General features: G+C 39.3%; 1 protein-coding gene across 1 annotated transcript; it reads left to right on the forward strand.

The window, feature by feature from the left end:
- Positions 1-165: 165 nt before the first annotated feature.
- On the forward strand, positions 166-21916 carry STEAP2 (STEAP2 metalloreductase). Its single transcript, XM_080666484.1, has 6 exons — positions 166-314; positions 11803-11926; positions 12167-12691; positions 15167-15694; positions 17811-17975; positions 19963-21916. The coding sequence occupies exons 3-6, from the start codon at positions 12200-12202 to the stop codon at positions 20248-20250; spliced, it is 1473 nt and encodes a 490-aa protein (XP_080522610.1). The 5' UTR covers positions 166-314; positions 11803-11926; positions 12167-12199; the 3' UTR covers positions 20251-21916.
- Positions 21917-27657: the final 5741 nt, after the last annotated feature.

Consider the following 27657-nt stretch of genomic DNA (forward strand, 5'->3'; position numbering starts at 1 on the left):
TGAGCCGCACCGCTCTCCCGCCCCGCCCGCCGGGCCCTTAGTCCGCGCTCCAGGGGCCGATCGCGCTCGGCACCGTCTCGGAGCGCAGTCCCCGGCGGTGCGTCACAGCCAGGCGGGCCTCCGCCGCCCCCCTCCCTCCGCCTCCTCTCCGGCCCCACGCGTTCCAGCCGGGAGAGGCGGGGAGCCTGGAGCGCGGCCGCCGCGCAGCCACTCCGCAGCCGCCGGCCGGAGGCGCAGTCCCTAGGCCCAGAGCCCGGGCCCCCGGGAGGCAGCGCCGCCGCGGGAGACCTCCGTGCGGCGCGGAGGGCGCGGAGGTGAGCGGGTCGGAGAGGGCGCGAGGCGAGGTAGCGGCCGCGGAGGTGAGGCTCAGGATGCAGTCGGCGCCACGCGCTGCGTCCTTCCTCCCCGGATCCCGCGCCCTCCGCGGGAGTCCGTCCGGAGTGGCGGCGTTCCCGATCGCGCACCGGGGGGTGGGGAGTGGGAAGGCTCCGGAACGGTGTCTGTCCCCCCGATTGCACCCCCTACTCCTCTGGGTCTCCCCTCGCTCCCAGATAGAGCGGAGGTTGGGCCCAGGAGGAAGGAGGCCAGGATCCAGACTTCGTCCCAGGTAGGCTGTGCCCCTGCGGGAAGGACTGGCAGGCTACCTTCGCCTCCCGGATAGCCGGTCTCCCCACCACTTTGGGGGTTGATGGCAACGCATTTCATTGAAAATCATACATCACTGCTTTTGCCAACAAGGGAGTATTTCTAGTGTTCATTTTGTTTATTAGCCAGTTATGTGACCGTGGTGTGTTCGGGCCATTATGTGTTTAGAAAGTAATTGGCTTCGTCTTTAAGTGTCCTAAATTATGTTGGAGCCCAGTGTTCAGCCGCAGCCAAAACTTGTTGAAAATTATGCCCTAAAAATCTGGCTCTTAAAATAGGGCGGAGAGATCGAGAGAATCTTTGTCAGGAGATTTCCATTACTCCCACCCTTTAGGGAAGAATTGGTGTCAGTTTTTACTCCTCCTCAGGCAGTTCATTTTTTAGATAGAAAACCTTATAACAGGCCATGGTTAATTATTCGTCATTATGGGAGAAATGGAACAAACTTCTGACCTTTCCCCCACCTTCATGTCTTTGATTAGATTATAGTCCTGTTAGCAGCCTCACTACTGGGAACCTTTTTAGATCTCCAAACCACTTCGGCCATCCCCCCACTCTCCCCCGACCCCACACACTTTTCCCACCTTTATTATTTCTTTGCTGTATTAATCTCCATTTATTTTTTTCTTTCTCTAAGGTGTGTATATTTTTTTTTACTCTGCACCTCTCCCTCTGCTGTTTCAAAAATGAAAAGCTGTTTACAGAAGAAAAATGCCCATCCTAGATAATTTTCAGAGTATTTAGAAACAGTTTGCAGTTCCTTTCTCTTAGCTAATCAGTCTTTTGGGGGTTGAGGGAAGAGACAATATCAATAATGATAAATTGAGCTAATTGTGCAAAAAGGAAATGAAAAGCTATATCTCAGTCACTTTTTCTTGCAGTGATGACATGGAAAATATACTTGTAGTGAGTGAACATAATTACCTTTTAATACTGAAGAAGTAGCACCGATGAAGGCAAACAAAGGTTTACAGAAAGGATCATAAATGAGTTAGAAAGGTGAGAAAGAAGGCAAACGGGAAGTTTAAAAGACTAGGCCTTCAGGACATCAGGAGATACATATTTATTCTGTGCTCAGCCAGTAACCATGACATTCACATAACCATGATATTGACATATTCACTACCTGCTTTGGGCCTCCATGTCTTGGTCTGTGAAAAGAGGGGTCTTTCCTAGAGACCTATTACATACCTTTTGGTCCTGACGTTTTTGATGCATTCAGCAGCACAGAATATTTATTGTATTCTTATTTACTATGTGCCAGGCATTGTGGGGGCAGTGATGGGCAAGATAAACCTGGTTCTGCCCCCAGAAAGATTTTTGTCTGGTGGGGGAAATGATAGTGAATAAAGAAACAATGGCATCAGGTAATTACAAAGGAAACCCAACAAGAGCGGAAAGGAAAACAAAGCAAACATGTAGTGACTCATTCTGTGCCAGAGACATAACAGCATGTGAAAAGTTCTCCACGTGGGAACCAGAATGGTCTTTTCTCCTTCTAGAAAAGGGTGCTGTGTCTGGACCATCTATAATAATAAAAGCGTAATATTAGCTAATTAGACTGGACTTCCTTCCTGATGAAGCTGGGGCTGCGAGGGAAGCCCTGGTCCCAGGTGCCAGAGGGAAGCCCGTGCCGGCAGCCAGGGGGAAGGAAGGCCTACTCTTGCACAGATTGTATACCTCGGACCTCTAGTAGGGAAGAACAGTCATACAGGATGGGATTGAGGGTGTGCAGGGGCTATCGAGTTCGTTTGGGGCCTTTTAGGTGATGGTCAGGAAGGTAGCTATAGTTCTAAGTGCCACAGAAAACCACTGAATTTTAAGGAGGGAGAGACATCATCTTATTTACGTTTTAAGATGATTTAGCTGCTCTGTGGAGAATGATTTGGGAAGAGGCAAAGGAGAACGTAGAGAGAGACCTTATCAGAAAGTGTTTGTAGAGTTTAGATGAGAAATGCTAGAGACTGAATTAAACTGGTGTCAGTGGAGAGGGATTTAAGAAATATTTTGGAGAACAGGAGTTGATGTGGATTGTACGTCAAGGGTGAGGGAAAGCCAGGACTCTGGAATGACTCCCAGATTTTTGACTTATGCATCTTGTAGGTTATAGTACCATTTATTGAAATGAGAAAATCTGCATTATTTTATTTAAATTCTTTATTGTTGAAAGTATTGCATATGTCTCCTTTTTCCCCCATTGACCTCTCCCCGGCCGGCACCGTGGTCGGCAAACTGCGGCTCGCGAGCCACATGCGGCTCTTTGGCCCCTTGAGTGTGGCTCTTCCACAAAATACCACGGCCTGGGCGAGTCTATTTTGAAGAAGTGGCGTTAGAAGAAGTTTAAAAAATTTGGCTCTCAAAAGAAATTTCAATCGTTGTACTGTTGATATTTGGCTCTGTTGAATGATGAGTTTGCCGACCACTGCCCCAGCACATGCCCTCACCCCCCTACTGTCTGTGTCCATTGGTTATGCTTATATGAATGCTAGGGCATTAAAAAAAAAAAGACTTGGAAACAAAAGAAAATGTTGGAAAGGACTCAAGTACAAGCTCTTTGTTTTCCTTTTTAAAAAAATATCTTTTAAATGTATTTTTATTGATTTCAGACAGAGGAAGGGAGAGGGAGAGAGAGATAGACACATCGATGATGAGAGAGAATCACGACTGGCTGCTTTCTGCATGCCCCTATTGCAGGTCAAGCCTGCAACCCTGACATGTGCCCTGACCAGGAATCAAACCTTGACCTCCTGGTTCGTGGGTAGACAGACACTCAACCACTGAGCCACACCGGCGAGGCTTTTGTTTTCTATTTTACCAAGGAAACAGACTCAGAAAACAAGTTGATTTCAGAAGCCGAGGCCTGTTTTTTCTTCTCGACATCACACAAACGAATCTTCCATAATTACCATAGTAGTCTTCTCAGTTATTTAGTCTGTATTTCCTATGAAAAACATCAAATGAAAAGATAGCGAGACTAGTCAAAGCATGGCCCATGGACCACAGCTTCACCTAGTGAGGCCCACAGGCATCACCTGGGAGCTTGGGAGAAATACAGAACCTGGAGCCTCATTCCAGAACTAGAGAACCAGAATGCATTTTAACAAGATTCCCGGGTGCTCATAGTCACATTAAAATTTGGTAGGCGCTCTTCTAGAGCCAGTCAATCCACTTAGAAACTCTCATCTGCTCAGGTCAGCAGAACCTAGGGTGTCTGGAGAACTAAGAGGAGCCCCTTGTCAGACAGAAGGAAGAGATACCTCGCTAGAACATTCTGAATTCTGCATGTTATGCAAAAACAGGAACAAAGTATGCTGTGTGGTGGGGTGACACATTTTAAGGAAAGTGAAGAGAAAATTACAAAATAGTGAATGGATCTACTGATGCTGTTACTGCCTGAGTGGAAAAAGGGGAAAGCCTACATATAAATTCTTCAGCTTCCCCCATTCAAAGGCAACAGTTGTTCTCCCACTAGTGTTATTTTTCATGATTACAAATGTGGACCCTGAGAAAGAAAATACCTACTAAAAAAGGCTCCCAGTGGCTGACTGGGCTCAAATTTTAAAAACAAACTAACATACAACAATGACTCAAAACAAAACAAAACAGAGCCTAGCAGCCATTTATACACGGGCCTCTCGTGCAAACTGCACTTCAGGGGAAAGCCTGCACTGAACTGCCTGCCTGCACTGTGCTTCTGCCATCTGAGCCAGGCCTTAAAAAGCAGTTCCTGGAACCCTATTTCAACCACTAGGACTGAGGCTTTCCCTCATGCAATCAGAGCTGCACAGCTGTATCCCCATCAGTTTCTTCACTGACCAATCAGAGCGGCTCCATTCTGACCAATCAGTACAATGCTTTTGGACCAGTCAAACTGAGGATTTGGAGTCCTCGTTTGCATGAGTCGAAGGGGACCAAGGGCATAGACATCTGTCTATATAAGTCAGCTCCCTTCTGGTTCTGAGAATGCACTTTCCCTTCCCATGGAAGACTGTTTTGTGGCTGGAGCAGAGCAGAGCAGGCCAGTGCAGACTGGTACAGAATGGAGCAGACCAGCCAAGAGCAAGGCAGACTGGTGTGGAGCATAGCTGACCAGTCAGGAACAGAGCAGAGAGGTCTAGCCAGAGAGGGTGCTGGCCTTGGGGGCCACCTCACAGCCTTGCTGTATCACAGTTGATCTGTTTTGCACTGAATAAAGTTTCCTTCTCCACTGAACCCCAAACTGGGGATTCCTGTTGGCATTGAATTGGCGCCAAGGAGGACTGGTTGACACAAACAATAATGTAAAGAGGAGCATAATTGAGGATCAAAAAGCCACATAAGTTATCTCCAAATACCAAAATAAGTATTAGGTTGAATCCTGAAACTTTTTAGTAGAGATGTTTTCAGACTTGGCTGATAATCTCTAAAACAAAATCTTGATTCCCAGGCTGAATTCCGGACCAAGGAAATAAAAATCTGAGCAGATGGGTGGTGGTGACTAGGTATCACTATGTTATAAAGGTCCTCGGTCAATCGATTGTGCAGCTAAAGTCCAGAACCCCTGCTCTAGTAGGTCCTTCTTCCTTGACGGAAGAGGCAGCTCTGAGATTGCAGTTCTGCCTGTACACTCACCCAAATGGCGGGATCCTCTAGTTCTCTCCTAGCACCAAGCAGAGTCAGCAAAACTCAGGTCACACTCTGCGGTGTGTATGAAATTTCGCCCATGGGGCTTTCAGAACATTAAGGGAGGCAGGATTTTTTAAAAGAGGCACTTAACTGTTGGCCAGTTTTGTTAAAATGTGAGTAAAAACAGTTACTGCTGATGAAATGTTCTAAAATTGGATTGTGGTGATGGTTGCATAACTGTAAATTTACTGAGAATTATTAATGTATACACTTAAAGTGGGTAAACTTTATGCTGTGTAAATTACACCTCAATAAAGCTTTTTTTCAGTTGCTGTGTATGCTTCCACATTCTTGATTTCATCATATTATCAGATAGGAAGCCAGTGCCTGTTCTGTGTAATTGGAGTGTAGGTACCTAGCCCAATGCCTAGTGGATAGGGCTGATGATGATGTTGGGTTGGTGAATGGTTGGGGATGGATGGATGGATGGATGAATATCATTATGATCCTGGGTTGTGGCCTCATTTCTAAATTGATGTCAATCACCAGAGAGCTCTAAAGTTTATAGCACTCAGTGGACATTAGTGCCATTTGTAATCTGTTTTGTGTTATGGCATTGAAATTAGTGAAAATGAGTTTGTGTAGGCCTTTCATAGAAGACTTTTGTTTACAAGTGACTTACTCCAACACAGAAAAAGTTGTATTCGTTAGCCAGTAAACATATGCATCCGTATCTCAATACCATCTGCAACAAGGTTATTGCTGCATTTTTTTTTTTTTTTACAGAGAGGAAGGGAGAGGGATAGAGACTTAGAAACATCGATGAGAGAGAAACATCAATCAGCTGCCTCCTGCACACTCCCCACTGGGGATGTGCCCACAACCAAGGTACATGCCCTTGACTGGAATCGAACCTGGGACCCTTCAGTCTGCAGGCCGACGCTCTATCCATTGAGCCAAACCGGTTAGGGCAAGGTTATTGCTTCTTTATTTTATAACTGGCAGTTTGTAGTTTGTACTTCTTTAACAGCTTCACCTATTTTGCCCATCCTCCCACCCCTCATCCCTCTGGCAACCACCAATTTGTTCTCTGTATGTATGAGTCTGCTTCTGTTTTATTTTACTTATTTTTATTTTTTTCGATTCCACATATAAGTGAAATCATACGGTATTTCACTTAGCATAATACCTTCCAGGTCTATATATGTTGTTGCAAATAGCAAGATTTTGTTCCTTTTTAAGGCTGTTTCCATATCTTGGCTGTTGTGAATAATGTTACAGTGAATCGAGGGATGCACATTTCTTTTTTGAGTTAGTGTTTTTGTTTTCTTCAGGTAAATACCCAGAAGTATAATTGCTGGGCCCTATGATAGTTCCGCTTTTAATTTTTTTAAGAACCTCTATACTATTTCCATAGTGGCTGCGCCAGTGTACATTCCCATAGACAATGAAAAAAATGTCTATTAAGATCTTCTGCCCATTTTTAAGTCAGATTTTATGTTTTTGGTATTTAGTTGTTCCATATACTTTTTAATCACTGTAGACCAGTGATAACTTTATATTTGGAAACCAGTGCCCTAACACTTTTAAGGAAAGGTCACAGAGAGCCAAATTTAACGTCGGGTCCTTATAGTCTTAAGCTTAACTGAACCTGCAATGCACTGTCATTAACGTGGCTTGAAGCAGCCCTGTGTAACTTATTTCTATTTAAAAATTTTTTATTGATTGATTTGAGAGATGGAGAGAGGAAGTGGGAGAGAGAGAAAGAGAAACATTGATTTGTTGTTCCCCTTATTGATGCACTCATTGGTTGCTTCTTGTATGTGCCCTGACCAGAGATCGAACCCGCAACCTTGGGGCAGGTATCGAGACGATGCTTTAACCCAGTGGTCGGCAAACCACGGCTCGCGAGCCACATGCGGCTCTTTGGCCCCTTGAGTGTGGCTCTTCCACAAAATACCACGGCCTGGGCGAGTCTATTTTGAAGAAGTGGCGTTAGAAGAAATTTAAGTTTAAAAAATTTGGCTCTCAAAAGAAATTTCAATCGTTGTGCTGTTGATACTTTGCTCTGTTGACTAATGAGTTTGCCGACCACTGCTCTAACCAACTGAGCTACCCAGTCAGGGCCAGTCCTGTGTAATTTAGAGATGATTTTGTAAATATAATTTTATATATATGAATGACTTGAAGTAAGGGAACACCATGAGGTATTTCTGTTCCCTGATTTTCTAGAGCAAATACGCTCTTATCATACAAGCTAGTTCTTAATGGTATGAAGATGTGAGGTTTTTTTTCTGCTTTTAATTCTACGCACAGCTTGTGTTTTCCTAACTAGAATGTAAATTCCTTGAGTGTAAGCACTATGCTTCTTTTGTGATGTATCTCTCCTATGCAAAGAACACAGTGGCCTCCGTAAATTCATGCTGGTCACACAGCAGGGTAGATCTGCCTTGCCAGTTATAGTACCATCATTTCTTGTCAATGGAGATGTACAATGTAAGGTTTTTGGTAACTTTTTTTGTAAATACAAGGTAAACCTCCTTCAGATATTGACATTATTCATTTTTTATAACCCCATTTTTTTTGCAGATGTCACAGTTTTAATTAACTTCAGCTCAGCGGTTAACCTAGTGATCCAAATGGTAGCTTACCAAATTAGGAGTGGATTGATGAGATTTGGTCCCAGTGTGTCAGCACTAGATCGTTACCCATAGTTTGTGGGAATGAGTCGCTCTTAGGCCTGTGTATGGATGAGTTCCACAGGACACTGGCCCTCTTCTTGGCCCTTGCTTCTTTCTTCCCTCTGAAAAGCAGGCCGTCTGCAGAGTCCTCAGAAGACAAACGGGTTGCTAGCTGGGTTTCCTCAAAAGTTACCCAGCAACCATTCATGTTTTGTTTTGTAGTACTAATAAATTTAATTCTTTGTTTGGTTTTGATTTTAAAAAAATGGAATTATTTCAGCATTTTACCTGTTTTGTAGCTAGAATTCTTAAACTTATAGCTCTGGATTTCTCTAAAACTATCCTGAGCTGAGATTCACATTGTAACTATTTAAGGTTAGTATTGATTTTACAGAATATAGTTACAGGCGACATTTGGAGATCTAAACAATTTTAAAATCTCCCCTAAAATGTTTGCTCTGCAGTTTTAGAATGAGCCGAGGTTGGAAGACTCGTATTTAAATCCTTGTTGGATCACTACAAACTGCACTGACTTAAGTAAATCATTAAAATTCTGAGTCTCTTTCCCCATCTTTAAGATGGGCATAATATGTACTCCACAGGTATTTGAGAATTCAGTAAGATAATATTATATATGAAAACCTTGTGCACTATTAAATAGCACACATATTTTAGTACTGTAAGCTTTCAACAATACACAAATAACCCATCTCTCAAATCCTTTACAAGATTTTTTTTCTCCTTCTCGTGGATACTTTTACATTGCTTAAAACTATAACGAAGAGTCTCATTTATCAGGCCAACTTTTATTTATAGTTACAGTCACACCATTAAAGGGTTCAGTTAGAACTTGCCATTAGAAATATAATGTGAATAAGGGTCAAACATGTTAGAACAGTTGCCCGTAAATATGTATAAAAATACATGTTATAATGGGAGGCCCATTAGGTCCTAATGAATTTTTATCTGTTCACATTCTGATTTACTGAAGGGGTTTGAATTTGCTTTATAAAATTAGCAAATAACTGATACTGTTTTGCTTTTAGTTTGAAAAGACCTTGATCATCATGATAGATTTCAAGATTTTGCAATTCTTATCTTTTGGGAGATGCAACAATCTCTACTCAGAAGAAGTTAGGACTAGGGTATATGACACTTGGTTCCTGTGTGTAAGCTTAGTAACCCTTTTACCCTTAGACATTATATAGGACTAGGGGTAAGTTGGTCAATTCAACTTGAATTGTCGAATGAAATGATCATTCATTAAATTACTTCTGGTTCTTTTAACTGCTCCTGAATAGTGAAGATAACCCACCTCTTCTCCAAGAGGATGTTGATGTTTTTGTACTACCCTGGTCCATATGACTCCCTCTTGGCCTTCTGGGTACCTGCAGTCATTCCAGGGAAAGCTGCTAATTACCATCCCTTCTCACTTGAAAAGTGTGAAGTGAAGCATGTGTAATAGATTAAAAATAGAGAGTTTTCTCCTTCCCCAGGATCTGAGTTAGACATTAAAAATACTAGGTAATGCTGAGGAGTAATGATATGGCCAAAGAAGACTATACTAATACTAGAGGCCTGGTGCACAAAATTCGTGCACTAGGCGGGGGTCGGGGGGAGAGTCTCTCAGCCCGGCCTGTGCCCTCTCACAGTCCGAGACCCCTTGGGGAATGTCTGCCTGCCAGCTTAGGCCCAATCCTCCTCAGACATCCCTCTCGCAGTATGGGGCTCTCACAGTCCGGGACCCCCCGCTCCTTACCGCCCACTTACAGTGGAGGCAGGAGAGGCTCCCGCCCCCACCACTGCGCTCACCAGCTGTGAACTTGGCTTCTGGCTGAGCAGTGCTCCCCCATGGGAGTGCACTGACCACCACGGGGCAGCTTCTGCATTGAGCGTCTGCCCCCTGGTGGTCAGTGAGCATCATAGTGACTGGTTGTTCTGCCAGTCATTCCGCCGTTCAACAATTTGCATATTAGGGTTTTATTATATAGGATGAGCACACCTCTTCCTCTTTTCCCTCATGCCCAAAGAAAGAGCCCTTTCTTAAATTCCTTACATTTGCCCAAATGACACATGCCTTAGGGGTCCTCAAACTTTTTAAACAGGGGGTCGGTTCACTGTCCCTCAGACTGTTGGAGGGCCAGACTATAGTTAAAAAAACAACAACTATGAACAAATTCCTATGCACACTGCAGGCCTGAGACGAGTTGGCTGCTAAGCAGGACAGGCAGCGGCACCTGGCGGGCCGGATAAATGTCCTCGGTGGGCTGCATGTGGCCCGAGGGCCATAGTTTGAGGAACCCTGCAGCTGAACTGCATGCACATGGATTCTAATCCTAGCTCCCTCACTTTCTCTCTTCTGACCTTGAACAAATAAATTATCCTTTGCTTGTCTTAATTTCTTCATCTTTAAAATGGGCATCCTGTGGGGATTGTGGGAATTCAATCAGTTATTATATAAAACACAACAAACCTGACAGAGAATGTGCTATAATGAGTATTAGGTTATATTATTTTTTCTTTCTAAAGATTAATTTGCCCTAACCGGTTTGGCTCAGTGGATAGAGCATTGGCCTGGGGACTCAAGGGTCCCAGGTTCGATTCTGGTCAAGGGCATGTACCTTAGTTGTGGGCACATCCCAGTAGGGGGTGTGCAGAAGGCAGCTGATTGATGTTTCTCTCTCATTGATGTTTCTAACTCACTCTCTCTCTCCCTTCCTCTCTGTAAAAAATCAATAAAAAATATATTTAAAAAATAAAGATTAATTTACTGGGTTTTTTTGAGCCATTGTATGTGATCCATTTCTAGGATAAAAAGTTGAATATTTTTAGCTCCAGTAATTTCAAATTTCATTTAGTACAAACCCCAAAAACATGTTTTTGAAACATTCCACCTTTCCTGTAAAATCCATTAAATTCTCTGAAGTGATCCACATCTGTTTTTAGCATAAAAGAAATTGTGCAATGAGGAGAGAAAGGAAGAGTATTTTTCATTCATTCCCATTAGTGACACTGATTTATGGAAATCTGATTGGTATTCTGGAGAAAGTTATTTCGAACATTTCAGATGTTAGTCACTTAAATAATTTGACAGATTTCCCCAGAAAAACTAATTGTGTTGTGTTCTATCTCACCAATGAATAAAAGAAGAAAAGATTTCACAAGTATTGTCTAATTTAAGGCCATAAACACATTACTAATAAAATTGAGAAGCTAACTTTCTCATTGATGAGTTAGAGGATATAGGGTGAATGATAGAAGCCAATTATATTTAATTCTTTATTATATTTTATGCCTGTTTTTCTTAAGGTATTATATAAGTGCCAAGGTTCATTAGTAGTTCATTCTTTAGTAGTTGATTTATCTTATTCTCATTTAATAAGAGTCAGGTGTATAGGATAGTTGATAGACTCCACGCCAAATGACTCTTGAGAGTTTGGATTTAAAGATTTTTTTTTTAATTTATTGATTGATTTTAGAGAAAGAGAGGAATGGAGAGAGAGAGAGAGAGAGAGAGAGAGAGAGAGAGAGAGAGAGAGAGAGAGAGAGACATCTATTTGTTATCCCGCTATGTATGCATTCATTGGTTCATTCTTGTATGTGTCCTGACCAGAGATGAAACCCGCAACCTTAGCGTATCAGGAGGACACTCTCCCCAGCTGAGCTACCTGGCCAGGGCCCTTTGTTTTTCATGGTTTTTCTGTCTTCTGTTGTCCCGTGTGCTATAACATTCTATCATAGTCCTTTCTACCACTAGCAGCTTTTCTGATTTGCTGCCTCTGATCTGGTGAGAAACTGGGTAATCAGGTTAGAACTGTGTTTTTAAAAATGTTCTAGGTGAAGATATCCATCTCTTCCTTTTGTTCCCTAGTGCCCTGTTGCTCAAAGAGGGGTCTGCAGACCAGTGGCAGCAGCTCACCGTACTAGAAATGCAGACTCTTGGGCCTCACTCCAGAACTGCTGAATCAGAATCAGCGTTTTAACAAGATTCTCAGGTGATTCATGTGCACATTGAAATTTGAGCAGCCCCACTTTAGCATGTCAACTCCATGACAGTTCATTTTTCTATGCTCAGATCCCTTTTTAGCTTGCAAATTGTGTCTTACTTGTGCTCTAAGTTATATAGTTTGCTGAAATATTTTATGTCTGCAAACGAGGGCCGTATTATAATGTCTAAAAGTGTATTCACATTTGGTAAGAGGTAATTGATGAACATTTTATTTTCTCTCCCCTAGGATATCTCTGGTGATCTTGGAAGAGTCTGTGTCATGGAATCTATCTCGATGATGGGAAGTCCTAAGAGCCTTAGTGATACTTTTTTGCCTAATGGCATGAATAGTATCAAAGATGCAAGGAAGGTCACTGTAGGTGTAATTGGAAGTGGGGATTTTGCCAAATCCCTGACCATTCGACTTATTAGATGTGGCTATCATGTGGTCATAGGAAGTAGAAATCCTAAATTTGCTTCTGAATTTTTTCCTCACGTGGTAGATGTCACTCATCATGAAGATGTGCTAACAAAAACAAATATCATATTTGTTGCTATACATAGAGAACATTACACCTCCCTGTGGGACCTGAGACATCTGCTCGTGGGTAAAATCCTGATTGATGTGAGCAATAACATGAGGATAAACCAATACCCAGAGTCCAATGCTGAATATTTGGCTTCCTTATTCCCGGATTCACTGGTCGTCAAAGGATTTAATGTTATCTCAGCCTGGGCACTTCAGTTAGGGCCTAAGGATGCCAGCCGGCAGGTGTGTATTTTTAAATTTTATTCTTGTTTATCTAGTATTTTGTAGTTACGTAGTTAAACAAATAGCATACATTTAAAAACCAAATTCGGACCCCCTCCAATGGTTATCATTTTGAAAACTACGTATGAGCACCTGAAAGTTCTGACCTTGTAGGGGCACACATCTTTTCTTGGACTTTTCTGTCTTAACCAGCTAATCCAAGAAAAGACAAGGTTGGCTGATGTAGAATGGAACACATTGGATTGATCTCTCCTTGCTTCCTCAAAAAAAGAAACAAACAGCAGGCATGTCCTTTTCTTTTCACTCCTTCCCTCCCAACCTTCTTTCCTCCCTCTTCTTCCTTCTCCCCTCTTCCTTGCTTGCAGCTGTTCGGTAGCTGTATTCCATCGCTGTATGAAATACTATTTCCTGTGATCCTCAAGAAGAATGCTTTGGGAATACCTTTTTATTTTACATAGATTATTCATAGAATTTATTAAAATACAGTAGTACAGTTTATTTTATTTTTAAGTGTAGGTTTTAATCCATGTGGAGAAGATAGAAGCAGATTGGATTTCTTAGGTTCTCTTTTAGCCTAGGGGTTGTGTCTAGTTCACCTTGAAAATAAAAGCAGATGGGGAACTCCCTCCATGCCTTTGTGGAATGAGAGCCTTCATAAGTAAACATATGAATAGTGCACCTTTAAGGTGTGATTCTGCATTATAATTAAGCATGATGACAAAATACTTTTATTATTTTTGTCCATAAAGATAGTTGATTAGGAGTCTTAGAAAATAAGTTCAAGTATTATATCACTGTATGCTGCCTGTCAGTCATGATAGCCATTCACTTTCGGGTCTTTAATTTGGAAGGCTAGTAAAAGAATATATATTTTCCAATTTTCCTAAAGGCTATTTCTGAATCCTTTTTTTCCTTTTGCATATCCACCAAAGTTTAGCAATGGATACAGACTAAATTAGAGATAAGCCTGAATTAATCCTTTGCCCATATTTGTGATCATTTTAATTCTTTTTTTTTTATCATTTTAATTCTTTAACAACAACAAAAAAATTTGTGGAACAAGATATAATTCAAGGGGAGCTACAGAAATAGTTTCATTTGTATTTCATACTACTCCTTGTGAATGTTTGATTTATACTTTTAGGTTTATTATAGAATTCCATAATTTATAGGATTTTTCCAACAAATAAAAGAGTTTACTTCATCATTGTCACAACTGTAATAAATTAATGTAGAATGCTTTTCCTTATTTCTTTGTTATATAGGTATTGTCCCCCACTCCATTTTAGAAGTTCATGAACATGTATATAATAGTATAGACTTTGTCACTCATCTGCCTAATATTAAGTAAAATTAACAATGCAAAGAGCTTTATATTGCCAGCATAATGTAAATAGGTTTAACATGCCAGTGTTTCGGTGGTGGTCTGTTCTAGAATCCTTATATAAACATCTTCAGGGATAAATATATTTAAGAATCTGTTTTCCCAAACATTACTTAGTAGCAGTATTTTTCTAGCCCTCGGTGAGATGACCTACCCTTAAGTAATAGTGGCTCACTCTAGCAATGAATTTGGTGCTCAGCAAATACTTGTTGAATTCCCATCTGCAGTAGTATATCTAAGAGGTTGTGGTAGTCTGAAAGCCCACCCCTAACCCCACCCATCTCATCATTAGTGTTCCTATAGAGTTAACACCTTAGTGTTAGAAAATGGCAGTTGATTTACTTTTTAAATTAAGTAAGTCTTATTATACCATCCCCCCCCCCAGTATATTGTCATCATTTAAAGATGAAAGAATCTCTTTCTGACTAATGAAATAATGTACTTGAGATAACCCATGTTTTCTCCAGAGATACTTCGTGAATTGGTTTCTGAGCCAAAAGATACATTTTATAATACAGCATCTTGACATAATTTAGAGGTTTTAGTTGCAAATTCAGCCCTGAATGCACGCCCATCTTCTTTCTTGCTGAATTATCTGTAAAAGGCAGTGCTTGTAATCACCCTACTAGGCAGAATCACCAACCACTATGGCCCCAAAACTAAATATTATCCTGGAAAGCCTGGCGAGCCAGCCCCACCCAGTTCTCTGCTGGGGAGAGAGAGAGCTGGGGCACAACCAGCAGCTCAAACTCCACCCATTGCAGGGGAGGCCTGAAATCACCAGTGCCAGTGAACGACGTGATCCAGAACCTTTGTTCCTCCTGCCTTCCTTCCCCTGAAGTCATCCTGATCCCAGGTTCTAGCTAGAGTTGTCTGCATTTTCTTTTCATGTCATCTCACGGGACTTGGTCATTTTTAATGACACTATTGTAATCTATTAATAAATAATAAATTAATAAATGCTTTATCTCCTTAACTTTTTGCATCACTTGCTCATCACAAGTGATGCTCCACAGGCTAAGTGGAGGGTGGGATCATCGCCATTTTTATAAGCAGCAATAGTAATGATGTGTCTTTTGTTTTTGCTGCAGGTTTATATTTGCAGCAACAATATTCAAGCTCGACAACAGGTTGTTGAACTTGCCCGGCAGTTAAATTTTACTCCTGTTGACGTGGGATCATTATCATCAGCCAGGGAGATTGAAAATTTACCCCTGCAACTCTTTACTCTCTGGAGAGGGCCAGTAGTGGTAGCTATAAGCCTGGCCACATTTTTCTTTCTTTATTCCTTTGTCAGAGATGTGATACATCCCTATGCTAGAAACCAGCAGAATGACTTTTACAAGATTCCTATTGAGGTTGTGAATAAAACCTTGCCCATAGTTGCCATTACTTTGCTGTCCCTGGTATACCTAGCAGGTCTCCTGGCAGCTGCTTTTCAACTTTATTACGGCACCAAGTATAGGAGATTTCCACCTTGGTTGGAGACCTGGTTGCAGTGTAGAAAACAGCTTGGATTACTAAGTTTTTTCTTCGCTTCGGTTCATGTTGCCTATAGCCTCTGCTTGCCAATGAGAAGATCAGAGAGATACTTGTTTCTCAACATGGCTTATCAGCAGGTATGGAGCATGTTTGTTATTTATCTGATGCTTAATATAATTTGTAAACCGTAAGACTAAAAATTGGGTACAACTTTGCATACCTTGGTATATTTAGGGCAGGAAAAGTACTGTTCTTTAATGTTTCTGCATGGAGTTACATGGCTAATGCAAAATCATTGAGGGTGAAAGCTGCAACCATCCCTTTCTTTGCAGAATAAAAGCAGAGAAATAAAAGATTAGGGTTTTTTCCTTCTTTTTTCAAAAAATTGATTATAGAGAGAAGAAGAAGAAGAAGAAGAAGAAGAGAGAGAGAAAGAGAGAGAGAGAAAGAGAGAGAGCATTGATGTGAGCAGAAATGTAGATTGGTTGTTTCCTGCACATGCCCCAACCAGCATCGCACCTTGGGTATGTGCCCTGACTGGGAATCAAACCTTTTGGTGTATTCGACAAAGCTCCAACCAACTGAACCACACAGGCCAGGGCTGTTCTTTTATTTTTAATGTTATTATTGCAATGATTGCTTTCAGTACTGAACAGTTCATTATTTTAATGTTTTGTAATTGGCTGTGTCCCACAAAATGTTAAGGCAATTCTCAGTAAATGTATACAATAAAATTAGAACAAATTTTATTGTATACATTTATTAGAATAAAGCAGAATAGGAAGTCCATATCAGAAGACATATGCTTACAAGATTTTTGTTATCAAAAAGCGGGAAGGATGCCAGTTCCTCAGGTGAAGCTTTTCTAGCACTTAGCTCGAGTCAAGAACATCGCAAGGAGAGCTTCATGGAGGGAGCTTAATGCTGGACTAGACTGAATTCCCCAATCATTCGCACTCAGCGAATGTAAAATAAAGTGTACCATGGGAGCTCTTTGATGTAGCGTTTCTCAGTGAAAGCCGAGGACACCGCACCAAAACAAATGTGTAAAGGCTTTTTCTTTTTATAAGGAGCCAAGGCATCATGGGCCAAGTATGTAGCATCTAGTACTTACACGTGTTTCAACAATTTCAACCTAAAATTATTTGGGGGGAAAAAAACACATGAATGTTTTTAAGTCATTCTTTCCCTAAAAATACTACTTCTCTTAACTGAATAGGGAGGCTTTCATATCAGCTCTCCCAGCTTCCTCCTTCAAGTCATTTGCGCAGATCTCCAGCCGTGGGCAAACTACGGCCCGCGGGCCGGATCCGGCTGTTCTATCCGGTTCTCTTGCTCTCCCCTCCGCTCCTTTACTTTGAATTTATATTAGTTCACACAAACACTCCATCCATGCTTTTGTTCCGGCCCTCCGGTCCAATTTAAGAACCCATTGTGGCCCTCGAGTCAAAAAGTTTGCCCACCCCTGTCTCATCCCCTCCGTGAGGCCTACATTAAACACCATTTTAAATGCTGCTACCTACTTCCAACTCAACTCCGGGACTCCCAACCCCTCTTACTCTGCTTGATTATATATGCATTACCAATATAGTTATTATATAGGGATGAGGCAAATGGACAGTTGGAAAAGCATATTAAATAATGAGGCAATTCAAGTGGATAAATATTTGCATTCAGTAGGGCTTTATCCTCAGGGAAATCTCAGCTTCCTGTGGAAAAGAAGGTAAGAAGAAAGATAAATCAACATACAAATACTCTTGATGTGAGAAAGGAACATACAAAAGTAGTTTAGAAATTCCTTTTCTAGGTTCTAAATTGAACTAAGTCCAGAATGTATCCAAACTATTCAATCAAGTTTAAACCAACTTGTAAAAGTACCTCAAAACTAAGTCTAACTGCCAGTACTTCTTTGTGTCAACTGGGACAAACCACGTGGCATTTCGTGGTCTTTGGACACCGGTGTCCCTGTAACTGTGATGCATTACAAATGTGAGACAGGTTTACCTACTCTTCTCACACATATGCAAAGAAAGAGAGAATCCTAGTCCTGCTTTTGTTTAACTCTCCATTCTCTTTTCCCATGCCTGAAACAATACCATCCAGTAACAGGCTCTCCATAACTGTTTGTTAAATTGAATTAATACAACTTAAATATGTCCATATGTGATGTATTCTTATGCCAGGAGTGAACTCTGTGCTGAATCAGTTAATGTTCTGTCAAGTAAGGGAAACTCATGTTTGCTCTCTTGTTAGGTTCATGCGGACATTAAAAACTCTTGGAATGAGGAAGAAGTTTGGAGAATTGAAATGTATATCTCCTTTGGCATAATGAGCCTGGGCTTACTGTCCCTCCTGGCGGTCACCTCCATCCCTTCAGTGAGCAATGCTTTAAACTGGAGGGAATTCAGTTTTATTCAGGTATGTGAGGTTTTGTTTGGTGAGGGAATGGGCTGCATAGAATTACATGTTAGGTACAGTTGAATTTGAAATATGCTTCTTATGAAAAGAGCCTTTGGAAGCTGTGTTTTTGCGTGTAAGCTTGGTGACCTCATATGGTTGGAGGCTAGCTTAGGCCCATCCTGGTTTAGTAAGTGAAAGACCAGTACAGAATTCTACAGCACTGATAACCTTGCCTGCTATGCTATGGATAAAGGTTATTTTAATCAGAAAAAAAAAAAAATGAAGGTGGGGATGTGTGAGCTTAGAACAAGTTGAAGCCAAAAGTCAATGTATTATTAGCCAAATGAAGAATTATTTTATATTCTGAGTCATCCTGCTATGTCCAGAGAAATCTCATTAATTTGAATTCAAGTGAGAAGGAGGTCAGTCTAATATTTAAAAGAATATTTTAAAGTAGTGACAAACCAGATAACTAAGTTAATGGATTATGACAAACAACCAGCCTTATGAACTTGCTAGTGTATTTAGTATATAAGTTATATACATATGTATATGAGTGTCTACAAAGGAGTTTGTATTTGCATTTTTAAAAAATCCTCACTCCAGGACATGCTTTTATTGATTTTAGAAAGAAAGAGAGAAGCATCAATATGAGAGAGAAACATTGATTGGTTGCCTCCCTCATGCTTCCCAACCAGGGATTGAACCCGCAACCTGGTATGTGCCCTGACCGGGAATGGGACCTGCCACCTTTCCGTGTATGGGACAATACTCCAACCAACTGAGCCACGAGGCCAGGGCTACATTTGCATATTTAAAAATATATAACTCAAACATAGACCCAATCAGTATTGGCTGTATCCACATGGTTTACAGCACTATAATGCCGATAAGTATCATTTGGTGATAAACTGAATTTGGTGGGGGAGGTGTTCTTTATTTACTTGAGCTTTTTTGTTTTTAAATTATCTAAAAATCTCATTCAAATTAAGGGCATTTCCCTGGTCTAAATTCTTTTTTCTTCTTTTGAAGGAAAGAAAATATGAATACTTTGCAAAGTGCTAGTTTAATCACACCTGGAAAGAAATAGAAGGCCCTCAGATGAAAGGTGCTAGATGGGTGCAAACTATCATTATAGATTTAGATGAGTAATTGCAGACAGAAAAATTTTCTGCTAGAGTTTTGATCCTTTCCAAGTGAAGTTAGATGTTACATCATTCTACAGATGCAATATTACATTTATGTAATAGAGTATTTCTCACAGTAAACAATCGAACATCATAATTTAGGGAACCAGGAATGCTGACCTTTTAGATTTTAACCTGTAAACTGCTTAACTGCAGTGCTCTTAATAATCTCATTTAATAAGGTCAGTAAAGCCACATGCTTGAAATGCTATTTATATTACATGTTAATATATAAGGTTTTTCATATTTACCTTCCGTTAGCATGTACATATGCATTCATATATAAACACACTCATTTTTCCTAGTATACACAACTGGCAGAAATGTGGATAACCTATATAAAAAAGTTTAGCAGTTTTAGTCAATAACCTTAAAGTAAAGCCAGATGTTTTGACTAGCAATCCCACTATATCAGTTCTAAGGAAATAAACCAGAATATAGAAAAGGGCATAGAGTGACATTATTTATAGTTGAGGAAAGCTGGAAACAAAGTAAATAATCAATGAAAAGAATGGTTAAATAAATTATAGCACATCTATTCAATGGAATATTATACAGCATTAAATGTTTCATTCTCAATGACATGAGGGAAAAGTTCTTCATATAATAAATGAAATAATTAGAATATTAAACTATGCAATATGGCTTTAATTGTGTAAAATAAAGTATGGATGTAAATATATATGAAAGTGCTTAAATTGTTTAATTTAGTAGCAAAAAGTAGCTCAATAATAATTTAAGATGAAATAGGTTTATTTATGAATGTAAATAATTTGTTTCTTATTCTTTGTTTCTTTTTCTTCCTCCTCCATCCGAAGTCTACTCTTGGCTATGTCGCTCTGCTCATAAGCACTTTCCATGTTTTAATTTATGGATGGAAACGAGCTTTTGAAGGAGAGTACTACAGGTTTTATACACCACCAAACTTTGTTCTCGCTCTTGTTTTGCCATCGATTGTAATTCTGGGTAAGAGCATTTTACTTCTTCCATGTATAAGCCAAAAGCTGAAGAGAATTAAAAAAGGCTGGGAAAAGAGCCAGTTTCTAGAGGAAGGTGTTGGAGGAGCAGTTCCTCATTTCTCACCAGAAAGGGTCACAGTCATGTGATGATAAATGGTGCTCGCTGATGCCATGAGAGTTCCTACTCATGCCATTATTTGTATGACGTCCTGTATGTTCAGTTGCCAGTGTGCTGTCAAATTGCTGTGGGCTGAAACTTGTTCAATGTGATCTCAGCCAAATAGTGGTAGAATTGTCTTCAAATTCATGTTCACAAATGTCATTTTTTGTCAGTATAGATTTTTGTAGTTAACTTGTTAAAATTAGGTGGTTTTTTTTGTTTTGCACAACTGTGACATTACTATTATTTTAACAAACTATATTCCACAATCAGGCAAAAATATTTATAGTTAATAATATAGATACAATATAATGTTAAAAACTCTTTGCAAACCAGCAGAATTTTAAGTTTTAATATAACTCAAAAGATAAGTTTTTTTCTGAAGCTCAAAGGTTTTAATTATTATCCAGTGTAAGAATTAGAAATGCATAATCATGTATTTTTTAAGAAAGGATGCATTACATTAGCATCTAGGTAAGAGTACATGGTTATATTCCTATATTTCTCTCATAAGATAGGATTTTAAGAATGTCATTGATTTTGTGAATCGATGTGATTATGTGAACAAACACAAAACTGAAAAGACAAATTGAACCTGAAATTCTATTTAAAAATGCATTGGAGATATGAAAGATATACTGATAATGTGTACTTCATGAAAGATTTTCTTCCTTATCTTGTTACAAAGCAGTTCCATTTGAATATGTTGTCAGGGAGAAGACAGTAATTGTTGGCCTCCAAAACTGATTTTGCTAATATAGTACCAATCCTGGAAATCGTATAATTGTTTCTAGTTAAAGGGAAAATATTAGTTATACACACAGGTAGTTGTTTGTCAACTGATCTATGTTGTTGCACCTTAGCCAATCATCACACTCTATGGTGCAGGATCTTACAGAAGTTCATTGAGGGATTCTAACATGCCATGTACTGTTCTAAGCACTTTACTTGTATTATTTCATTTAATACTTAAAACAGTCCTGTGACAGGGTAGCTATCACTCTCATTTTACATACGAGAAAACTGAAGGATAAAAAGTTAAGTAACTTGCCCAAGGTCATGGAATAGTGGCAGAGCCAGCATTTAAGCCCCAGCAGTCATATTTCAGAGGCTGTGATTTTAACCACTAGGCTGAATGGCTCCTGTTCCGTCTCTATGCATTACATTCATGATGCCTGTCTTTCTGCTTCCTCTTTTGTATAAAGACATTGACATTCTTGAGAGTGAGCTGTGGTTATCAAATTGTGATACAATCCACAGTTCTTACCTTGAGAGAGGATCTTGCCTGGGACGTGATCCAGGAGACCCATGGCAGTCCATATGCCTCCCAATACCGTGAGGGACTCCAGCCAAGATAGGACCATGGCAATTTTAATAAATGGCTGAGGTCCTACAGAATCTTAGAAAGTTCCTGTAGGGTGGTCATCTCCTTTTCTCTTCTTAAGAAGTCCTCCTGCCTGCTCAACCATTCATTGGGGAGCAGTTTGCAAGCTTGAAGGATATTAGGGTAAGTGGTCAATTATAAATCTACTCTGAAGATATATAATCATACAAATTATTCATAAAAGTTTTTAGTGCTGACATTCCACATTAAAATGTCATTTTATTCAAACTTTGGTTAGAAAGCCCTACATTTTTTCCCATATGCTCTTTCCTATTAAAATAAAAAATTACAGACAAGATACAATTACATGCACTCCTCTGGAATGATAATATTTCTAAACTTACCCTCTGAGGACTACTGAATCCAGCTGCCAAAAATAAAAGGGCATTTACTTAGTGCAGGCTCCTTTCCCACCAATGGCTCTTTCCCTACTATGCATTATGTCAGTAAATCACTCATGATTCTCTGATGTTCTCTTTTTGGTGAAGTTTAATATCTTTTACTTTTTTTCTGAGCTCTCCATTTTCTTTATTTTAATTATAGTATTCCCCTCTTTATAATTACTTACTTGTTAGCTCTTAGTAGGAATTCAGTTGGGTGATAACTTTTAAAGGTAAACACTCATAAACTATTGTAGTGGACTAGTGAAATTAGCATATTTTCAATACTTTCTTGTTCCTTAAGTTTCACTGTCTTAAGACCATATGTTCACTATTTCATGTGAAAATACAATTAAATATTTTTAAAAGTTAGATGACTATTGAAGTATATTGTTGCACATATATATTAAGTAGCCACTGTATTATAAATAAAATAATCACTCTTAGAGATAAATGAGGACTTTGGAAATATGAAAAAAGTTTATAAAAATATATATACATAAGATGTAACTTGTTTCAAATGGTATCTCCTTTTCTCCCTTACAAAGATAAAATTAGTTTTGAAATTTTAGAATAAAGGTAGTATATTATAACTCTAAATATTTCAAAGCCTTTCTAAAATGCAAAAATATTGACTTCATTGTTTTATTCAGTTGACTTTAAATTGCTTTATTTTACTATTTCCTACCTGATTATTTTCTTCATCACTTTTTTTCATAATCACTTTTATAAAAAATCATTACTCTGGCCTCAGAAGTAGGACTGAATTCTGTTCTTGCTAGATGTGAGAAAGTGGTGGGTACTTTAAAATAATAGGAATTTGTTTTCTAATCTGTACTTTGAGAAGTGCCCCTAAGAAAAATTATAAGAATGTAGAAAATATATCCAGTCTTAAACCTATGCAAAAAATCAAGTAATTATTTCCTAAGAAGAAAATAATCCTGGACTGATCATGCTGCTTAGCTTTTTTGTGCAGGTGTCATATGTCTCTGCTATTAATAATTTTTAAGATCATGTTTAAATAAGAATATATTCATGCTAACATATTTTTCAAAGCATTTATAGAAATTTAGCTGAGATTGCCTATGTGTAGAGATTTTTATTTAAATTTTAAAATATTTTAATGTATGAATAAATTATATTTATAGGTATTTATCTGAGATGATTATTTTGTGCTATGCATGGAATTGGCTAATGAGCTCCAGTGTTAAACTACCTGATTATTTTCTAATAAATTGGCATAATCCTGACTTGATTAAGGAATTTTACTTTTGAAATTAATTTGATAATAGTAACATAAGGTATATTCATTCATACAGTCAGGTTATGAAAATTATTTGTGTAAAAGGGCTTAAAGAATAAATCATCCATATTTTTGTATTGTTTATCTTCTATGAAATATGATAAAACATTAATTCTTTTAATCGCCTTTTGCCATTAAACTATTTCATAATAAATTCTGTTGAGAGAGTTCCTCTGAAAGAGGTTTATTTGTGAATTTTAAGATTTCTTAATGAGATATTTTAAATAAAGGACCATAAATTGTATTCGTAAGTATTTCTTTAGGAATACTATAAACACTGAACCCGTGTCCGTCTATAAAATCTGTTTTTAAATAAGTAAACAGACTAAAATGTTGTGTTGAAATTATTTTGTAAACTCATGACTTAGAGCAGTGCCAGTGTATTACAAATAATACACCTTGGTCCAGGGTTAAGATTAATATTTGTGATGTGTCATCAAGAAAAGGAGATGCTCCACCTTCAATTGTTCATAAGTCAGTAAAACACATTCCGGTATATATTCAGTCTATGTAATGGCTCTAAATGGAACTGTAATAATTTTAGTGGAAACACAATCTGTTCATACCTTTGAACAGTGAATTTTACAGGAATAAACAGTTCCTCAATTTTTTTAATGTGAAAAATTGTAAAGTGCTAATATTCAGAAATTCTGCCCATATGATACCAAAACAATGTTTGATTCAGACTAACACATATGCATACTGAGATTTTTGCTTTCCAACTCATTGGATTTTCATTCATGCAGCCATTCAAAATTAGGGCAGGCTATATGGATATGCCCAGTGACTGGCCTGGCTAAGTTAAATCACCGAAGCCGGGGCTTTTGTACGATTTCCATAATGCCAACTTCTAGGAAATATTCTCTTAAGATTTTCTTTAAAGGTTTTACATAGTGTTTCAGATATCCAACTTGAACAGGGACTAGTTACCCTGCTTCTTTAAAAGCTGCTGTCTATCAAATTCCTCAACTGCCCTTGCAGTTGGTGGTCCCATGTGACTAAGTGTTGTCCAGAGAGATGTCTGGGGAATGTATGAGTGACTTCCTAGAAGAGGCTTCCAGCATGTGTCCTTTATCTTATTCCTCCGTCTTGCGGGAATTCTGGAAATAACAGGAGCCTTGACAAATCCAGGAGTACCAAGGCCACACCCTAAGGAAGGCACGTTGGAAACTAAAAAGATCTTGACTACTACATTACTTGGATTGCCTTTTCCTGTATGTAAGCCATTGTAAACTTGGGTTTCTTTATATGAAGTCAAAATCAACCCATTCCAGCCTTCAGTTTTTTGTCATGATACCGTTCAACACTGTTTGAATAAACGAGAATGCAATAATTCTTACCTTTAAAAGTTTTTAAAGGAAAATGTGCAGTTTATGTTAGAATTGGTTTTTCATTATTAATTAATTATACTCATCTTCTTGTCTTGATCTTTGATTAAATATTTTTGGTATCCGCTTAGAAAATAGTCTTCTTTATAACTGTGTAATAGATATTTGCTAAAACTCTGTAATCACCAAATTATTGCTATCAAATTATATGCTATGTTTTTATATCATTCTCATAGATCTGCCTTATAAACACCTAAATAAAAAAGTACTATTTAATGTGTTTTAACTTCTTTTTTGAAATGTTGTATATAAATGAATTTTTCTGTCTCATTGAATAATAATTCCAATATTTTTTGGAGGCCATCTAATACTTTTCCCTTTCTTTTTAGAAGTATCCAAAAAATACATGTAATAGTTTTGGAATCCTGGGGGTTCTGTTTGTTTTTGCCAAAGTAATAATTTAGAAAACCATCTATTTAATGAGTTGGTATTCTTAAACATTTCTTTTCACTGGCATTTATTCTTTTTTAAATATGTTTTTATTGATTTCAGAGAGGAAGGGAGAAGGAGAGAGAGTTAGAAACATCAATGATTAGAGAGAATCATTGATCAGCTGCCTTCTGCACACCCCTACCTCAGATAGAACCCCTAACCCAGGCATGTGCCCTGACTGTGAATCGAACTGTGACCTCCTGGTTCATCGGTTGACACTCAACCACTGGGCCACATCGTCTGGGTCATTAAGGTGTTTTTTTTTTTTTAAACCAGGACTCAACACAATATTCAAGCTATATTCTGTACGCTCCCAGATTGCAGGAACTCTTTGTCTGTCTTATTCACTACTGTATTTCCAGTGACTAGTGCAGTATGGTCCTACAGATACTAACAAGATATGATAATGAATATTGATTCATCTTTACAGAAAATTGCTATTTATCACCCCATATCCATGTAGCCATGCCTGCAATCCTCCTGCCCACACCCCAGCCCATCACTACCTCCACCTCTGGCCTTGCCTCTTGGCCAGTGGCTTGGAGCTGCCCTGCTTCACTACCACCATCACCACCACTGCCACACTGCTGTACTGAGGAGGAGAAACCAACGTTGGTGCCTGTAGACAGTGTCTGTAGAGACTCAGGCTTCCCCTGAAGCTGCCTGGCAACACACGGGTGTTCATGTCCTGAGAGTAGAACTGCCAGTAAAACACAGGACACTTAGTTAAATTGGAATTTCAGAAAATCAACAAATAACTTTTTTTTTAAAATATATTTTTATTGATTTTTTACAGAGAGGAAGGGAGAGGGATAGAGTTAGAAACATCTATGAGAGAGAAACATCAATCAGCTGCCTCCTGCACATCCCCTACTGGGGATGTGCCCACAACCAAGGTACATGCCCTTGACCGGAATCGAACCTGGGACCCTTGAGTCCGCAGGCCGACGCTCTAGCCACTGAGCCAAACCGGTTAGGGCTCAACAAATAACTTTTAAAAAAATATATTTTTATTGATTTCAGAGAGGAAGAGAGAGATAGAAACATCAATGATGAGAGGGAATCATTGATTGGCTGTCTCCTGCACGCCCCCTACTGGGGACTGAGCTCGCAACCTGCGCATGTGCCCTTGACCAGAATCGAACCTGGGACCCTTGAGTCCGCAGCCGACACTCTATACACGGAGCCAAACCGGATAGGGCCAAAAAATAACTTTTTTAATGTAATTCTGTTACTAATATTGCATGGGAATATTTATTATTTAATATGTATTTATTTATTTGCTAAATCTGGCAACCCTACTTGAGGGGTGAACTTTGACCAAAGAGATGCAGCCCCAGAGGGAACTGGTGGATAAATTCTTCTTCCTTCCTTTCCCCCAGATGGGCTGTTCCGAGGTGCAATAATCCATAGGCCTCCAGGAAAATATTCTAAAAGGCTGAGGAATTAACTGCACTTATAAAGCTTTGGCCAGCTCAATAACACCTATATTTGTACTCCCTTCTCCACTGCCTGCCTCACTTCCATCTTTTCCTAACTATGCTTCCCAGACATAGTGCCCCCAATAAAGTGGCAGCCGTTGAATGTTTGTTGTTTGTTTATGGCAGGCTCTAGGGAACCGAGGATAGCATAGTAGTTTTGGTAGTGGATTCTTCAAATGGAAAATAAAACAAGAAATAAATAATGATTTTTTACAAAGCAGGCTCAAAATTCAGATATGTTGGAGTCCTTGAAGGAAATGCATCTCCCAGGGACAGATTTACATTGATCAAATGTACAGTGATAAATTGTTAAATCAAAATAGTAATTTATCACTACTGGGAGAAATATCAGTGTCCTATAGGCAAGAATACCAGTGTTGTCTCAAGCATATTCTACTCTTGAATCTGTTCTTTCTACGAATTCCATTTATAACCCAAAGGATGTTGGAATTAGTTATGGGCTAAATTGTATCCCCCTAAGTTTCATACATTGAAGTCCTAACTCCTAGTACCTCAGAATGACTGTACTTGGAGAGAGGGCCTTTAAAGAGGTAATTAAAATGAGGTCATGAGTGGGCCCTAATCCAGTTTAACTGGCATCCTTATAAGAAGAGCAGTTTAAGATGGAGGGAAGACCATGTGATGACAAAGTCAAAATGGGGCCATCTACAAGCAAGGAGAGAGGTTTCAGAAGGAAACCAATCTTGGACACCTTGAACTTGAACTTCTAGCCTCCAGGCTGAGAGGAAATAAAATATCTGTTGCGTAAGGTCAGATATGGAACAAAGGTCAGTTCCCCACCACCATCTTGGTCTCAGGTATTCCATTGTGTTTATCGGAGTGGTTTCAGTCTGCTTATGATACAGTGTAGGCGGAATGTGCAGCTCAATTAAGGTCATGTTAATAATACACTTGACAAACCCGTTGCACTCTCCGTGGGTGATAGCAAACTTAGACCTGCTGAGCCCAATTCTAGGGGTAAGGCCTGAGAGGTGCTCCAAAAGTACCAATAGGTAACTGAAAAAA

Source organism: Plecotus auritus (genome assembly GCF_963455305.1).
Source record: "Plecotus auritus genome assembly, chromosome: 4".
Taxonomy (NCBI): Eukaryota; Metazoa; Chordata; class Mammalia; order Chiroptera; family Vespertilionidae; genus Plecotus; species Plecotus auritus.

Bases quoted from the DNA above. Each gene is read 5' to 3' on its own strand.
- STEAP2 (XM_080666484.1), top strand. From the start codon at position 12,200: ATGGAATCTATCTCGATGATGGGAAGTCCTAAGAGCCTTAGTGATACT. The intron at 15,695-17,810 runs GTATGGAGCATG...CTCTCTTGTTAG, and splicing joins TCAACATGGCTTATCAGCAG to GTTCATGCGGACATTAAAAA. The intron at 17,976-19,962 runs GTATGTGAGGTT...CTCCATCCGAAG, and splicing joins GGGAATTCAGTTTTATTCAG to TCTACTCTTGGCTATGTCGC.